Source organism: Alosa sapidissima, chromosome 11 (genome assembly GCF_018492685.1).
Source record: "Alosa sapidissima isolate fAloSap1 chromosome 11, fAloSap1.pri, whole genome shotgun sequence".
Classification (NCBI taxonomy): Eukaryota; Metazoa; Chordata; class Actinopteri; order Clupeiformes; family Clupeidae; genus Alosa; species Alosa sapidissima.
The window spans coordinates 1671422-1689716 of record NC_055967.1 but is presented as its reverse complement, the minus strand read 5'-3'; the positions used below and the strand labels follow the sequence as shown (position 1 = coordinate 1689716).

General features: G+C 40.7%; 1 protein-coding gene across 4 annotated transcripts; it reads right to left on the bottom strand.

The window, feature by feature from the left end:
• Positions 1 to 420: 420 nt before the first annotated feature.
• On the bottom strand, positions 421 to 13177 carry borcs5 (BLOC-1 related complex subunit 5). Of its 4 annotated transcripts, none has more exons than XM_042108906.1 (5): positions 12977 to 13177; positions 11691 to 11782; positions 5427 to 5570; positions 4865 to 5034; positions 421 to 1080 (listed from the first exon to the last, which is right to left on the bottom strand). In XM_042108906.1, exons 2-5 carry the CDS (start codon positions 11746 to 11748, stop codon positions 853 to 855), a joined length of 600 nt encoding a protein of 199 aa, XP_041964840.1. In that variant the 5' UTR covers positions 11749 to 11782; positions 12977 to 13177; the 3' UTR covers positions 421 to 852. The 4 variants fall into 4 exon arrangements, with proteins under 4 accessions (XP_041964840.1, XP_041964841.1, XP_041964842.1 ...); XM_042108907.1 differs by having other exon boundaries at positions 11700 to 11782; positions 12977 to 13174; XM_042108908.1 differs by having other exon boundaries at positions 4865 to 5022; positions 12977 to 13170.
• Positions 13178 to 18295: the final 5118 nt, after the last annotated feature.

The following is an 18295-nucleotide window of genomic DNA, read 5'->3' as shown; positions in this document are numbered from 1 at the left end:
TGTCTTTCAATCCTAGTGATGTCCCTAGTAATAAACATTAAAGATGCCCTGCCACACGTATTTCATTACTTTGTGGTAATGTCTGAAATTCTATCATGGACTCTGTAACATTTTTTGTTGAAAACATGCCTTGGTTACCTTGTTTCAAGCCATTCTAGCGTGGTATTGAAAGCCTGCAGGAAGACTCAGCTCGATTTGCGCCAGTTCTCATTAATATTCAACGAGCTAAGCTGCTTGACTCTGATTGGCTAACAGCTAGTAGGTTTCGTCCATGACATGACAGCCATTGTCAACTAATTTTAGCTTCATGGCATGAACTTAGCTTGGCATAAATAAAATCTGCTAGGTGAGTGCATAAAACCTGTATAACATAACACTTCCTTCATTTTCTGGGATAAGATTGACACAAAAGCATTAAAAGACATTACTGAGTGATAACTTTATAGCACAGTATTGATATTAGATCAAAACAAATATACAAATCTTATTATTCTATTAACAACATTAGGCATTCTCCTCAGTCAACCTCTTCACAGGAAATAGCTGTAAAGCTTTTAGGCCTTTTAAAACTACATTTCATTGGCCCCAGCCGTGGCGCGGCTGGCTGGGGCACCTGCACCATACGCCGGCGACCTGGGTTCGATTGCCATTCTCTACTGTCCTGTAAATCGAAGGCATAAAAGGCCAAAAAAATATACTTAAAAAAAAAAAAAAAAAAAAAAAAAACTACATTTCACCAGTTCAGTGGTGTAATTCTGTTTGCTTCCAAGATTTGTCTGAAGCGTGTCAATGAGCAAGGGACTTTAAATTTGCTCCATCCAAGGTCGAGGCATCACAACATCAGGAGTGTTGCTATTTGGTCCCACTGTCTTGCTTCATGCTGAAAGGCTCAAGTTGTTCACTCTCAGGGAGTAAATTGTTGAGACGCTCCATCAAAGGTACAGTCTGATCAATGCCCATCTGGATGCGCCGGAGAATCATGGACATTTCATTTACCTTCTGGATTTGTTCTGCGTACTTCGCATAGCGCTTCTGCCGGTCCTGCATGATGCTAAATAAGGCCTCTACAGAGAGATCCATCTAACAATTATAAAAAAGTACATTCAGGCTGTTAGTTCAGAAGAAATGACCAATATCAACCAGACACATGGTGTTGCATGGTGTTTCCTCTACTGTGAGCTACAGCAAGGTGGTGTTGTTATTTATAGACTAAAACCTCAACAAAGTTTTAACAAGAACTTTAATAGTACAGCCTGCACCCCTGACAAATGGTGATATTGGAGTTGAACAGACACTCCACTCACACCTCTCTCCTCAATGCTCTGGAAGTAATGTGCTGATTAAATGGAATAGTGTATGGTTTGGTCTGAATCAATTGGCTTCCCATTTACAGATGTATGAACACCTGGTCTTTGCTACGCCTAGTCTTAACTGTTAAGACCAGTCTTTAGAATGGATTTTACGTCGATTGCACGAACAGGACTTAACGATGCGCAATCATGTGAATGCCTACGGAACAATGACCACAACCATTAACTGCCAGTAGCAAAGATTATTTGCCATCTTTTAGAGCACCCCCCCTCCACACACACACACTTCAGAGGAAACAGTGGTAACTGGTGTGAGAGGCAACACGTGTAAGAGATGCTGTTATAATTTATTATGGTTTGTATATTATGATATATTTTTTTTATTAAGCTATTGATCATTGATATTGCATTGACATTATTGTTTATTATTGCTCGCTTTGGACAAAAGCGTCTGCTAAATCATATAATTATAATCATAACCATAATGCTTAAAAGTTGTGCCATGTTTTACTCCATAAATAAATAAAGTTCACATATATTCATTCCTTCCAGGTATCGTCTTGATATGGAATAAGCAAAGGAAACGCAAGATGTGTAGCTTTATCTTTTGAGAGGGAAGACCTCAATGGAAACAACATGCAAGTTGGCAGAACATAATGACTGGTAGGAGGCTATGTAATCTACACTTTATTACAGTTATAGGTAAAAAGTTTACATATGTCTGTACAGTAGTCTATGATATACAGACTGAGAGACCTAAGACCCCATTGGAATACGAAATACAATCCCAATAAATAACGTTAATCAACCAACCATGTTAATCATACGAATGCAGTACCAGCTGATAGGCAATTTTTTCTAGCTAACATAATGTAATGTTTGGTTACAGTTACTTTTAGGCACACGAAAGTATAACAGGATGGGCTAGATGCATAGATGTTCTTTGAAGTTTCCAAATCTATGATTATCCTTTTAGGATGTTAATAAGATGTTAATAAAGGTTTTTTTTATCCGTGAATGATACCGACAAAGCCATTTAATTATTGCCTAGCTGGGATAGTCAAGTGTCTAGCTAAATTGAGCGCCATCTTGCTAAAAACCAAGCATGAGAATGTTAGCAGTGTAGTTTGTACTATAAACGATTGTGAGAAGTGCTTAAATTTTGACCTTACGCCTGCTACCGATTAGGCCTAAGATTTACAACCGGTCTTAGCGACAGGAAGGCTTAAGCCTAGATGGTGAAACTAGTGTATCTATCAGGTTGAACTTAGAACTCTGAGTAAAGACCGGCGTAGCTTAAAGGAACACGCCACCCAATGTCAGTAGTAATATACAGCGGAGGAAATAAGTATTGAACATTTTTTTCAGTAAGTATACTTCCAGAGGCTATTCGCGTAAAATTTTCTTATATTAATCCACACAAAATAAAAATCTGGTTACAGATGCATTTCAAAACTTCAGAATCATCCAGTAAGCAGTATTGGAGCCATTATCTGCAAGTGGAAGGAACATCACTGCATCACCAATCGGCCATGCAAAGGATCTCCTCACAAGATTTCTGACCAGGAAGTCAGAAGGATAGTCAGAAGTATAGCCTAAGAGCCAAGGACCACTCCAGAAAGACTTGAAGGCAGCAGGTTAAATTGTTACAGAGAAAATCATAGGTAATGCACTCCACTGCCATGGCCTCTATGCACGCTCACCCCACATGACTCTATTACTGAAGAAAAACATGTCGAAGCTCATTGAAAGTTTGCTACACAACATTTGGACAAGCCTATGAAATACTAAGAGAATGTATTCTGGTCAAGTGAGAGCAAAATTTAACTCTTTGGATGTCATACTACACACCATATTTGGAGGAGAAATGGCACTGTGCATCACCCTAAAAATACCATACCAACAGTGAAGTTTGGAGGTGGAGGCATCACAGTGTGGGGCTGTTTTTCATCTCATGGTACTGGCAGACTTCATACAGTTGAAGAAATGATGAATGGAGCCATTTTTTCTGGGAGAATCTTGCCATCCACCAGAACAATGAGGATGAGACATGGCTAGACCTTCCAGCAGGACAATGATCCAAAGCATTCAGCAAAGGAAACTCTCAATTGGTTTCAGAGAAAGGAAATGCAGGCCCTGACTTAAATCCAATTGAACAGTTTTGGAAGTTACCTAAAGATCAGGATTTACAAGAGGGACCCCTGGAATCCTCAATATTAAAAGACAATCTGTTTAAAAGAATGGGCCAAAATCACACCTGAATACTGCGACTGATTAGTTTCGTCATAGAGGAAATGACTTGAAGCTCTCATTACAAATAAAGGGTTTTCCACAAAGTATTTAAGAAATTTCAGTAGGCGTGTTCAATACCTTTTTCCTGTGGCATTCCACTTTTTTACTCATAACTCTACTTATGAACATTAATGTTTGGATTTTTTTATATGTGTGGATTACCTAAGTTAATACTAATATCTGGTGAAAATGTCATGCAAATAGCCTCACTGGAAGTATACTTACTGAAAAAAATGTTGACGTGTTCAATGTTTATTTTCCCCGCTGTATGTTCTTACCTTAAAGGAACCATATGTAAGATTGTGGCCAAAACTGGTACTGCAATCACTTTCAAAATACTGAAGAGCGGTGTATCCCCTCCCCCCTGACTCGAGGTTGCCAACCCTGATGGCGAAACACTACTGACTTTGTGATTAGTAGATAGGTCGAGGGTGGCGCATCAGGCCAAAACACAACATGACATGACAAAACACAACATCAACATCAGTTGAGGGCTGCAACTTGACAACAATGACAATATCCTGACCGGACTACTGTTGTCAGTGATATAAGTATTTGAAATTAACATGATTTCTTAATGTCTAGTGACATATCAGGGCCATTTTATGATTAATTGAAATATGTTTCTTACATACGGTTCCTTTAACTTTCACGAGTTGAGTCATACCTCAGGATCTATAATTAGGTGTTAATTAATATTACTACGCTAACGTCGAAGTACTCCCAAGTGCTATTGCACCACACATTGAAGTTTTCCTGTTTATTCGCTTGGAAAATCGCCACGTTTCATGTTGTGTGACCTTAAACATTTTTATCAACGTGCAACTGTATTTAAGTAGGGAAAACGTGAATGTTTTTGATTACTGCTATCTTCATCCCTCTATGGCTACGTCTGAGCCCGCTAGCATAGCAACATGCTAACACATTTGCACCGCGCACCAGAGCGTTTGAGTGCACGTACCGACACGGGAGAGGTATGACTCAACTCGTGAAAGTTAAGGTAAGAACATATATTACTACTGACATTGGGTGGCGTGTTCCTTTAAGACCAAGTGTAAGCTCCTGAGGTTTTACAGACTTATGTATACACAATCATTGGTTTACCAACGAACTGATTGTGTATGCCGTACATTAAGCTGTGATATAAAGGTGAAAATTTATCTGGACAAAAGAAGCTGTAAAATCGTTTGACTATACCCACTTAAAAAATTTATTCTTAATTGATTTTTGGAGAAATTACACAATTAAAGGCAAGGTTATACCTCTTTGATTCTTTTAACAAGGGCATTCTGGTCAAATGCCACAGCTTCAGCACACTGATGGAGGTGGTCCTGGTAGCGAAGACAAAGCTGCAGCACATTTACAGTGTCCAGTTTCTCTAAACAGACACTACTGGGAGAGGTTTGGCCACTCAAAACACCTGAAAATAGAGCTCCATTTAAAGAGACACAAAGGTTTTAAACATTCTTTTGCAGACAGGCACAAATCGTGAGCATACTTTATTCATGTTACATTGTTAAGCTTGTTTTGATATAGAATGACCCAGAAACTACTGCTATTGGTTCCCCTTCTGCCCCAAATTATGCAAATATTTCTTAAGTTGGTTCGGATGCACTGTAAATGTTTTTATGTTCATTTGGCTTTGAACACTCCCCAGAAATGCTTAGACTCTAAGCCTACGCTTGTCTAAGGCAGGGAAAACCCTGCCAAAATCAATACAGAGTGGAATATGTGTACTCTAGCATATGTTCAACAACATATTGTGTAACATACACTATAGCATGTATGCATTTCTTATGAAATGCATGAAAAGTGTATCCTGACCTTTCAGAAGTGGCTGGAAAGTTGGGATTTCTTGGAGCTTGATAACATCCGGATCATTGTGAATATTGCGTAATGTTTGTGTTCCTTGGGCAACTACTACAATGTCATCCATTTTGGCTCTTTGTTTTGCAGGAGAGGCCACCACTGAAAATAAAAACAGAAATCAACATCTACATCAAGCAGACTTTATTGTGATACACTTATATCCGAATCATGCATATAGTACATGGCAACATAAATCATGCTCATCTAGCGTTGCATGCACCTCTGGTTAGTGCAAATAATTATCTTTAGTATGTTTTAGTAGTCTATAGATCTGTACTGAGGTTCTATGTTAGAAGGGATAGTTAGACAAATAATTCAAGATGCTATGAGGGATAGTAGAGGAGCATGTTCTTCATCAGTAGTCTCCAACTCCCGGCCCGGGACCATATCAATTTCATGTTTCATTTTTTTCCTTAGCTTCTTAAAGGAGAATTTCGGTGTGATATTGACCTAAAGTGTGTTGAAACATAATACCAAGTGTGAACTTCAGGCTCATAGCTCATCTCAGCTTGTCCCCTGCACTCCGAAATCTGGCACTAGTTAGCCATCAAATAAATCACTGTTTTATACCATTTACGAGGCTCAAAGTAGCTCCACACATTGGTAGACTTCCGAGGGCCCTGACATTTAAAATGAGACATTGAGAACTTTGAAAAAGCACTGATAGTTTATTTACAAGACGATTTATACAGACAGTACCTTCAGGAAGTTTACTGTTCCAGTAGCAGCAACTGGAATCCATGCATTTCCACGGAATTATTTTTGGAATCTGATCCCTTATCAAACCTGTTCATTCGTACTCGTCATGACTATTTTCATTTTTTTTTAAATCAAGTGTTTGTTATTTCATTGTGTCCATTTTATTTTGAACTCAACTGAAGGGCCAAAACATAAAATATCAGACTACTTTTGTTAGAAGCTCATTAAGTTAAAGCAGCTTGCCATGGATGCACACACAATGGTAAGCTCTGCTTTCAAGTTTATACAGTTTAGGCGACTTGCCATAAGGTATGTTAAAACCACTTGCCATGGAACTGCCCGGTCATGGACAACGGCATTTGCAAGCAACCTAATCTAACGTCAAGGGACTTTCAAGTTCATTCAGTGTGTTCCCAAATTTTTCAAGACATTTAATGATGTTTTCCCCCATAACACGCAATAATTTTAAACATGTTACATAATATGCCGGTGTTGAAGTGTTTAGATTCCCAGCGCTAGGCATTTTAACAGCAACTATGCGCTAACAGGCTACCCCGTCAGAGCAGCTTAACCCCTAAGCTGTTTTTAGGGCATTTTCACTATCTTTATTCATAAGGATTTATTCTGGTCATTGTAAGTGCCACACACACATATTATATATTGTTTTTTTCAGCAGAGTCTAGGCCACCCAGATCATAACAGTAACTATGCGCCAACATGCAACTATGCACTCATAATGATTCTCAACTTTTTACTGCATTGCCATGAACAAAGTAAAGGCAAAAAAGGTGTTTCTTTGTTGAACAAATTGGGATGCAATGTGAGCCTTGAATTGGATGCCATGCAGGAATTTGTTAGGATTTCAAAACCGGATTATGAACATGCTTTGCCATAGAGAAACACATGATAGCGTTGGATTATAAACATGCTTTGCCACAAAAACAGACAAAAACGTGGGGTAAGTCCAGCTATATGAAGTTATTATTTTGCTGTCACTTCGTCTGTTTTATAACACAGAAGGATGTACTTGGTATCAAATGATAGCTCTGTGTCTCCTCTTTCATCTGACATGCGTGGCATATCTATCCGATCACAGGTCCGCAAGTAATTCAAACGAGAGTAATGGGTGTGTAGCGTTGGTTTGTGTACATGACATTATTTTGCAGTCACTTCGTCTGTTTTTATAAGCCAGAAGGATCGATATACATGATACCAATGGATAGCCCTGTGTCTCCTCTTTCATCTGATATGCTTGCCATATCTATGCGATCATGGGTTCGCGAGTAATTCAAACGAGAGTAATGGGTGCGCAGGTGAACGCAGAGAAGTATAGACTGTAAATATGATGCAATTTGATTTAATTTCATTTTTTTTTCTTTTTTTTCATACTTTAACGTACAGACAGGTGCGTGGTCTCGCTGGAAAGCCCCACTTCTGCTCTGTCACGCAATAAAGGTTTCATCTCGCTGCAATGAACAGTTGCGGAGCAATGTAACAGAGAAGAAAGGGTGTGTTTTTTGACGCACTTTGCATCAATCGAGTTCTAAGGGTTAAAGCGATGGTTCGGAGTAATTTCACCCTAGGGTCCTTTGCACCATGACCCCGAGCCAAACACCCTCCCAGAACCTGTTTTCCCTTGGTCGAACCCTGGTCGAGTAGCGCTGTCAGAAACTAATGAGTTTCTGCAGTCGTAATGGTACCAACTTTTATCTCGTAAATTACCCCACTAATAATGCCCTGAATGGTACGAAACTTTTACAGTATGTTCTTTACTCATAAAACGAGGCATTGAAAAGTTTGTAAATACACCAGTTTATTTAAATAAGACTTGCCTGATGGATACTACTATCTGCTACTATACCGCTGCGTCGACGTTACTTCCGTGATTTGGGAAAAGCCCATAAATTAAAGCCACGGTATTTGTGTTTTTGCGAGCTAACTTTTAGCATGATCTTCATATTCATTGTGATGCTATATGTGATCCTCATGCACATGAAAGATTAATGTCATGTCATTATGTTGTTCGGAACACACCGTGAAATAAAGTTTTCACATTACAACTTTGCTGATAATATTTCAAATAAATGCCAGTTAGCACATTAGCAAGATTATTGTGTAAAGTATACTGTTGATGTTGTTTCATAGCCTTTTACTTGTGTGTACAGTGGGCAGTGCTTCGACTTGGCCAGCTTCACTCGCGGTCCGTGCGTGGGATCACGCAACTTTAATTTTTATTTTTCCAGTGAGACGCTGCAACAACCCAAACAACCGGTAGATGGCTCAAGTGAGCAGGGTGTCTCGTAAAAAGAAATGGAGCCTGGAAAACCCTACACAGACTTCACTACAGACTTTAGCAGACTGGTTTAGAAATAATTTAATAGCCAGAAATATGCCTGCCCTGCTCTAATAAAGAAATATTTGGTTAACTGCGAGTGAATCCCGTTTGCAGCAGTAGAAGAAACGCAGGACAAATTAAACATTCTGGTTTTCTCCGAGTGCAACGATGATAGACAGACATCATTTGGACAAAATATAGAGCATATTAACCTCCGTTGCTCAGCCAAATGCCTTCCTATTATGTCCTGTTATCACAGAGTTACAGGCGATAAACGATTTTTGATGGTCACAAGTTTACTTCATTAGCTTCGGTTAACTTCGGTTTATTTTTTTTATATTATTAAAGAGTGTTTTTCATTTAAAGGTTTGACTTCGTGCTTATTCAGTAGAGCATTTAGTGCTCTCCCCAATCCCAGACGTTCACATTGCATGTTTGTTTGTAATGGATGCAACCGTGAGATATAGGCTATGCGTTTGACGGCAATGAGTTGTTAACAGACATGAACCAAGACATATAGCCCAGCAGCAATCTTCGTTATTTATTGAAGGGGCCACCGGAGGAATTTTGAGTGCTTCAGTTGCAAGTTGCATGACCCTCTCTTGCCTGCTAGAAATTGTTCAATGACCCTCCGACAGAATTGTTAAAAAAGACATGACCCTCCCCTGCCAATTGTCGCTGTCTTCCGCCCGCGCCACAGCCACACACTGTGATAATGTTCTTAAATCAATCTTTCCCGTGAGCTTGCATGCTACCAGTCCCTCCTTTTCAAATGTGTTGCGCCTGTTTGCACAATTTTACAAATAATCATATGTGATTAATAATATGCTAATCCCTGTGCACGGGGACCGAAACAATGCATGCCAACTTTTTCGTGTTTATCACGTATTTTAACTTTCCCCCGCTGTCTTGTCGTTTTAATGTTTTCCCGTAGAATATCCCATATTTTAATACTCTCATAACAGCCCTGCCATAGGGCCTGTCTCTGTGTTGCCCTGTTGCTACCCCTTGCCCTTCCAACGAAAGATGTCTTCAAATCATCGTTTTCCTTGCTTGAAGGCGAACTTAGAGTGATGTTAACCTATTTAAGTTTAACGGCGTGATTGTCGTGAGAGCACGATTCATTGGCGCTTGCATGTTCGGCCTTATGTCTACGTGCGCACCTGAGGCTACTCAGCTACAAGAGAAAGAATTTCCCCTGTTTGTATGTAGTTTCACTGCAAGTTGGCCTACCATAACTTATCAACTCTGCACTGTAGACCCTAACTGGCTATTTATATTTTTCTGTGAAATAAGCAAATGTATTTGTTCAACTTTGTGAAGCAGAATTACACATAGGCTACTTGAAACATAATACATTTGACAAAGGACAAATGTATGTTGCTAGTGACAAAATATTAACTTTCAGTGTTTTACGATGTCTTTGTCATGGAGAAGTGTTTTTCCCCATGCATTTATTCTAGGTTACTGTCAGTGACTGCCGTGAGAGAAGCGGGTTCTGTGTTTCGTTCATGTCAGTGACTGACGCGAGAGAAGCGGGGTCTGTGTTGTGTTGCGTTGCGTTAATTTGTTTTCATTGGGCATACCGTGCCGTGCCGTCCACAGCTCTTCAGTTCTGACAAAGCCAAAATTACTCCTTTTGAAACAATGAGTGCAGGAAGCGCGTTTGTATGGTTATATTGCTTGACGGGGGGGATCCCAAGCAGCTTTCAGCCATAAGGCTACTTTGAGAACATTTCAATTCACCCGACAAAATATTCAAAAAAACGATTTCGGCATAGCCTATAAAGCAGTTTAATTAAATGGAATGTTAGTTGTAAACAAACGAGCTACTTGGTGAGGCTTGGCCTCACAGATGCGCTCGTGCCTTAGATGGCAGGAAAAATCTTCACGATAGGCCTATTAACTAACCACCCGATTCACGTTGGCTGGGGGGAAGGGGGGCCATCAGACAATTGTGCCCAGTTAATCCGGCCCTTCCCCCAACAAATCACACCTTCCCACCTCTGACAGAGAGGACTCCTAACTCACAGACCTATTCACAAACCTGCGGCATTTTGCCGTGTTTTGAAATCCTATGCGCAACAGGAGCGCGAACAATTTTGCATTCATAAAAGGGATGCAATAACGCCACCAAAATAATTCAGTGGAAATGCATGGATTCCAGTTTCTTCCAGTAGCAGCAACTGGAATCCATGCATTTCCACTGAATTATTTTTGGAATCTGATCCCTTATCATACCTGTTCATTCTTACTCGTTGCTCGACTTATCGTGACTAAATTCAAGATGGCTGCAAACGCTAAACTTCGTGAAGATACTGTCTGTATAAATCGTCTTGTAAGTAAACTACCAGTGCTTTTTCAAAGTTCTCAATGTCTCGTTTTAAATGTCAGGGCCCTCGGAAGTCTACCAATGAAGTGTGGAGATACATTGAGCCTCGTAAATGGGTGTAAAACAGTGATTTATTTGCATGGCTAGCCCGATGCCGAAGCACCACTATTGAAAAAGATGTTGGTAGCATCGGCTAACTAGCGCCAGATTTTGGAGTGCAGGGGACAAGCCGAGATGGGCTATGAGACATACGTTCACACTCGGTATCATGTTTCGATACACTTTAGGTCAATATCACACTGGAATTCTCCTTTAAGATCCAGTGGAATTGCTGCCTTGACAACACGTATGTCAAGTATGTACTTTATTGCCTTAAATTGTTAAATTTTTTAGCTATATTTCACAAAGCCAGAATGTTCATCTGTTACAGAACAAAAATGTTTTGAGGCACATCTGTGATTTGTCTTTTTTCTAAAAAATAAAACAGCTGAATGTACATCCTTGAGTGATGATTCCATAATTTTTGCCAGGGGTTGCAGGCCTACCAGTCAGAAAATGTTGCCCACTCCTAATGCAGTCAGATAGCATGCACAAGGGCTGCAGGATAAATTGTACATTGTCAACAAACATACGATTGCCAACAAATTTAGAAGTTGAACAGAAATTATTGAACGGTGTCACTTTTAGCAACACTCATTTATTACTGATTTACACCAGAAACTAAAGATACTAAACTTACTCAGACTCTGACTTACTGGTGAGTCAGGAAAATTATTTAAAATAAGTTGATTTGGAATGGAATGACAATTCCCTGACATTAAAATGAGACCAGAAAATGTTTGATGTTCATCACCTGACGTACCACAGTCGGAGTGCTTATGCTCTGAATCACCACTTTGTTCAGCACCCATGATGGAGGACCTCAAGGCCACAAATTAAAGGGAACTGCAATGTTAGATACAGAACAGTCTGTCAAAACAATTAAACATTCACCTGATATGACATCTTTAACATGCAATGGATATAGTATACCATCACAGCTATTATATCAATACACACTCATTGACGCAATAACAAAATCCAGTGTAGGAACCAGTAACAGTGGCCTACAATTTTCTCTCAATGTTAACAAATAGACTACAATTCTGGTGAGGTGTATCCATCAGTTATTTCTCACAGGAAAGCTGAAATTGATATTGAGTATAAATTGCTTTAATATTATTTTAAATGGGACATCGACCTCATGAGAAAATATATAAATCTATGCTTCTTTTTTTATTTAAAATTTTAATTTAATTAATTCTCAAAAACAAAAAACAATAACACTTTTGATGGAAAGGGTACTTCATTCAAGATGAATGAAAATCTCAGTCGGCTGGTGTTCACTAGTGAAGATGGGCAATCTTGTCAAACTGATGCAATTTAGAATGTTGACAATAACATTCAAGAACAGTCCATGTGAACTTATGCTACTAGATTTGTAGTCTACTGGTTGTGATCAGTACTTTGAAAACATGTTTGTAATTGACTGTTTGAACTATGCATGTGTACCATTAAGGGGCATCCAATTCGACCACCTAAAGTAAATAGTTTCTGAAACACATTAATTAAGACACGTCTCTCTACTTTGATGCACCATTACGCATAGTCCAACATGGCCTAATGTGGGTAGACTAGCCATGATAAATACAACTTAGCCACCACTTTGCAGCTAGGTTATCCCATCAGAATATGCCCCATACACATGATGGAGGATTAGAAAAATCATAAGACATAAGACTAGACTTAACCACCTTTTTTTTTTTTGTCCGGGCCGGGTAACACAAAGGGACAGCAAAGTAATGTTAGTCATCGCAGTGTGTGCATTCAACGTCAAACAGTTAGACCATAAGATAAACGTCAATCAATATACTTATTTCCAGATAGCCACTGTGTCAGCCAACTGTGCTTGTCAAATTGTATCCTACATTTGACTGGATGAGAGATCACACCTGAATAATTCATCACATTAATGTTGAACATTGTTTACAAGGTGAGGTTAGCCAACTACGCTAACGTTAACGTTAGCCAGATACGTTGCGTTTAGCAAACTTTAGCGTTAAGCGAGCGAGAGGTGTCCAAGTTCAGCGAAAAACTAACCTGTTTGCAAAACTACAGTTTACAGTGTTCAGATATTTGTAGCAGACAGCTCAAAGACTGAAAATTCCCTCCGTCGGTGAAAATGTTGCTGCTACCTCCCATAACTGCACAGGCAGCAAGATTCTTCTTCTAGTTTTATGGCGGTTGGCAAACAACGTTTGGTGCATTACCGCCACCTTCTGAAATGGAGTATGGGTCTGAATGATTTGTCTCTGTCGGTACCAACATAGACATAATATACATAGACGCCGCATCGACCGCTGCTCCCTACTAGCGCTGACGAGATTTGGAGCCGCCATCTTGGACCGGTCATCCACTCCACTCAGTGTAATCTGTTTGGCCGGTGCAATGAGCTGTCAGCACACTTAATTAATCATATCTCACTGAATACCGAACAGATTTTCACGCGGTTTTTTTTGCTGCAAAGGTCATACATGTAGCTATGATACAGGCCACATTGTTCGAAAATACAAAATACAACCAATAGTACGGTAATGTTAAATCTTACTTGTGAAAAGTAAAACCCCCCGAGTATGGTCCGCCGATTTGAGCAGGAACATGCTGCACAGTGCTGTCATCTTGTGTTTTCTGCTGCAACGCAATGAGGAGTATGACAGGTCCAAGATGGCGGCCGCATTTCTTGTTTCCAGCAGCCAATGCGGCGTCTATGTATATTATGTCTATGGTTACCAAGGGGGCAGGAGCAGCGTAAACCTAGCGAAAATAGAATGTTCGTGCCGGATGTATCTATTGCTAGCAAAGGCGGCTAAGAGTTAGCCATTTTTTCAAAATAAAAGTCCCGCTAACCACATTGGGTTTAATGGAGATCGTTCAGAATAATGAAACAAACTTTTGATTTGACTAACCCTATAACATAAACCTATGTGAAATAAATAATTTATTAGGAAAAAACTGGTTAAATGTTAAAAAATACGTTTAGTTTATGAAGCTTCTTATGTGTTATGATTTGTATAGTATTGTTTATTAGGCTGTTAATTAATTAGACATTGTTGTCAAGTTGTTGAGCTAAGAAAACTAAGTCTTGTGCCCCCTCAACATGGGGGTGAAATGACATCCCCACATCATCAGCTTTCTGAAAATGTACAATTTATGTCGACTGAATCGCCCGGGCAGGCTGTTCCCATTTGTTCCCATCTATCGATCTAGGCAACCACAATGATCCGGCAGATCTCGTGTAGGCCTACCCCATAAATGTATGGTTTAGGTAGAGAGATTTGTGTATTTGTGTAGGTTAAACATGCATTTCAATGTGGTTGCAAGTAAAGACACCATACGTTTTACACACATTCCTGACATTTTAATTGTAATCCTCCCCAGGGCAGGTAAGAAAACAGTAATTAGGAAATCCGTGTCATACATCCATAATGCAATATCAGTCAACTGATGTGACCTATGATCTTAAATCAATAATATATCACAGGGGAACACCAACACATGGACATTATTGGACCATTCTTTGCCATCGAGATCTGGGTATAAATGCAGACGGTGTAAATAAAGAGATCATAACACGCGATAAACGTCATGATAAGGAAGTTGTCATTTCAATGAGAAGAAAGAAAGCTCAGTGTGTAGGCTTAGTCGAAAAAGGAGACTTTACGCCAAATCTGTCCTATCATTCTAACAGGGTTTTGAAATCCTGCGCTGCTCAGTTAGCTCCTGTGTTCACTTATATCTTTAACACATCATTGGCTCAAGAGACAGTTCCTACTTGCCTCAAGCAGTCTGTTATTGTTCCAGTACCGAAAAACAAAAGTCCATCATGTCTGAATGACTACCGCCCAGTAGCCCTGACGTCTACAGTGATGAAGCGTTTTGAGAAGCTTGTGAAAAACATTATCTGCTCATCCCTCCCTGCCTCCTTCGACCCCCTCCAATTTGCTTACAGAGCCAACAGGTCTACAGAGGATGCCATCTCAAACCTTATGCACACCACCTTAACTCACCTGGAGGAGGGGAATGGGAATTATGTGAGGATGCTGTTCATTGACTTTAGTTCAGCATTCAACACGATAGTACCTCTCACCTTGGTCACAAAGATGAAGGCCTTAGGACTGAACACCACCCTGTGTCACTGGATATTTGACTTCCTCACCAACCGTTCACAAGTGGTTAGAGTGGGGGGTCTGACATCTGACTCATTAACCATCAGCACTGGTGCTCCCCAAGGCTGTGTTTTGAGTCCACTGCTGTACAACATATACACACATGACTGCAAAGCCAACAGTAGTCATACCTCCATCAAGTTTGCAGATGACACAGTGATCTTGGGCCTGATTAGTAACAACAATGAACAGCTGTACTTGGATCAGGTTGATGAGGTGGCACAGTGGTGTCAATCTAACAGCTTGACACTGAATATCAATAAAACCAAGGAAATGGTAGTGGATTACAGAAGGCAGCAGCAGAACTACAGTTACACCACACTAATGATCAGCGGGCAACCTGTAGAGAGAGTCACAAGTTTTAAATACCTTGGTGTCCACATTACTGAAGACTTAACATGGACTGTTAACACTCAATATGTTCTGAAAAAGTCCAGACAACGACTCTACTTCCTTCGTTAGCTAAGGAAATTCAAAGTTTCTACATCCATCATGAAGGCCTTCTACACTTCAGCGGTTGAGAGTGTTCTAACTGGTAGCATCATCACCTGGTATGGGAACTCCATAGTTAGAGATTGTAGTACTCTGCAGAGAGTAGTGCGCTCAGCTGAACGTACTATAAGAACTCAACTCCCTGCTCTACAAGATATCTATTCCAGAAGAGTACTCCTAAGAGCCCAAAAGATTCTGAAGGACTCTTCTCATCCTAACAATGGATTATTCCTACCGCTGAAATCAAGAAGACGCCTATGTAGTCACAAAGCCAGAACTGAGAGACTCAGGAGAAGTTTTTATCCCCAGGCCATCCGAACTCACACTATACTGACTTTGCACTCATTCACTCCCCAGCACTCATGACCCCCCCCCCCCCACACACACCTACAAGACTTTTAGCACTTTTACATCCCTCTCCCTATGCTACAGACCTTTTATTTATTTTCTTATTTCATCACACGTCAAAACACACACACACACACATATCTGACTTTCTCCAACTTTTGCACATCTCCATAGAACTTTTTATTTATTATTTTTGATTTCTCCTCCATCTACCCATGTCCTTGATTGCCTAGCCTTTCTGACCCCCCCACCCCCCCCCCCATCCCCAACTCACACACAAAAAACACACACACTTACATCATCACTGTCATCACCTCACATACATACAGCACACTGCTTGCTACAGTAAGCCTCCTCTACATACTTGCTGCACACTGCTCCCCCCCTCCCTACATACACAGCACATTGTCTTCAGGATCTTCTCCAACACACATCTTCTACATACTTACAGCACACTGCCCCCACCTACCCACACACACACACACACACAGTCACTGCTCCACTCCCCTCCCGCCCACACACACATCTTCACTGTCATCACTCACATACATCATACATACAGTACTCTGCTTGCAATATAGTAAGTCCCTTTACCATACTTGCAGTACACTGCCCCCCCCCTCTCCCCTACATACACAGCACATTATTTCATCAGGAAGCTTCTCCAACACACATCCCCAACATACTTACAGCACACTGCCCCCCCCCCCCCGAATACACAGCACATTGTCTCATGAGGAAGCTTCTCCAACACACATATTGCACACTGCCCTCTCCCCACATACACAGCACACTATCCCATCTCCCCTGTCATCCCCCCAACACACACACCAAGACCCCTGGCAGTTGGGTTAGCCCCTTGAGCCGTGGATCTGCCCAAGGTTTCTTCCTTGGTAAGGGAGTTTTTCCTTGCCCCTGTTGCTCTTGGGTGCTATTTGTTGGTGCCCCCCCCCCCCCCCCCCCCCCAATCCCAATCCTCCCCCACCTTTCTTATGCAGCCCTTGCCACTTAAAGGAGAATTCCGGTGTGATATTGACCTAAAGTGTATTGAAACATGATACCGAGTGTGAACGTATGTCTCATAGTCCATCTCGACTTGTCCCCTGCACTCCAAAATCTGGCGCTAGTTAGCCGATGCTACCAACAACTTTTTCAGTAGTGGTGCTTCGGCATCGGGCTAGCCATGCAAATAAATCACTGTTTTACACCCATTTACGAGGCTCAATGTATCTCCACACTTCATTGGTAGACTTCCTAGGGCCCTGACATTTAAAACGAGACATTGAGAACTTTGAAAAAGCACTGGTAGTTTACTTACAAGACGATTTATACAGACAGTATCTTCACGAAGTTTAACGTTTGCAGCCATCTTGAATTTAGTCACGATAAGTCGAGCAAGAGTAAGAATGAACAGCTATGATAAGGGATCAGATTCCAAAAATAATTCAGTGGAAATGCATGGATTCCAGTTTCTTCCAGTAGCAGCAACTGGAATCCATGCATTTCCACTGAATTATTTTTTGAATCTGATCCCTTATCATAGCTGTTCATTCTTACTCGTTGCTCGACTTATCGTGACTAAATTCAAGATGGCTGCAAACGCTAAACTTCGTGAAGATACTGTCTGTATAAATCGTCTTGTAAGTAAACTACCAGTGCTTTTTCAAAGTTCTCAATGTCTCGTTTTAAATGTCAGGGCCCTCGGAAGTCTACCAATGAAGTGTGGAGATACATTGAGCCTCGTAAATGGGTGTAAAACAGTGATTTATTTGCATGGCTAGCCCGATGCCGAAGCACCACTATTGAAAAAGATGTTGGTAGCATCGGCTAACTAGCGCCAGATTTTGGAGTGCAGGGGACTCGGTATCATGTTTCGATACACTTTAGGTCAATATCACACCGGAATTCTCCTTTAATCTACTAAACCCCTCTTCTACTGCACTTTTTACCCCCCCCCCCCCCCCATTAATGCACAAATAGGCTGACACCAGACATAATTTCACTGCATTTCTTACTTCCAGTAACTATATGCATGTGACAATAAACTTCCTTGTATCCTTGTATATGATTATGTATGTGAGATGTGACGTGACAGGAAAGGGAGATGTGGATAATGTCTTTTTAGACCTCAAGGAGTTAGCGCAGGGCACAGACGCCGAGTCCATCTACAACAGCCTGAGAGAGACTCTATGTGACAGGGTTTGATGAGGAGTTTTTGATTAAAAATCTAATCAGTATAGCCACTGACGGCGCTTCTGTCCTCACTGGCAAACGCAGTGGGGTCATTACTCGCCTAAAACAGGACTTCCCAAGAATTCAGCCAATACACTGCCTTTGCCACCTTAGAGCTGGC

Excerpts from the sequence above, each read along its gene's own strand:
- borcs5 (XM_042108906.1), bottom strand. The coding sequence starts at position 11,748 with ATGGGTGCTGAACAAAGTGGTGATTCAGAGCATAAGCACTCCGACTGT. Across the intron at positions 5,571-11,690 it reads CTCCGACTGTGGTACGTCAG|TGGTGGCCTCTCCTGCAAAA; the intron begins GTGATGAACATC and ends TTTTATTTTCAG. Across the intron at positions 1,081-4,864 it reads TTGTTAAAAGAATCAAAGAG|ATGGATCTCTCTGTAGAGGC; the intron begins GTATAACCTTGC and ends TATAATTGTTAG.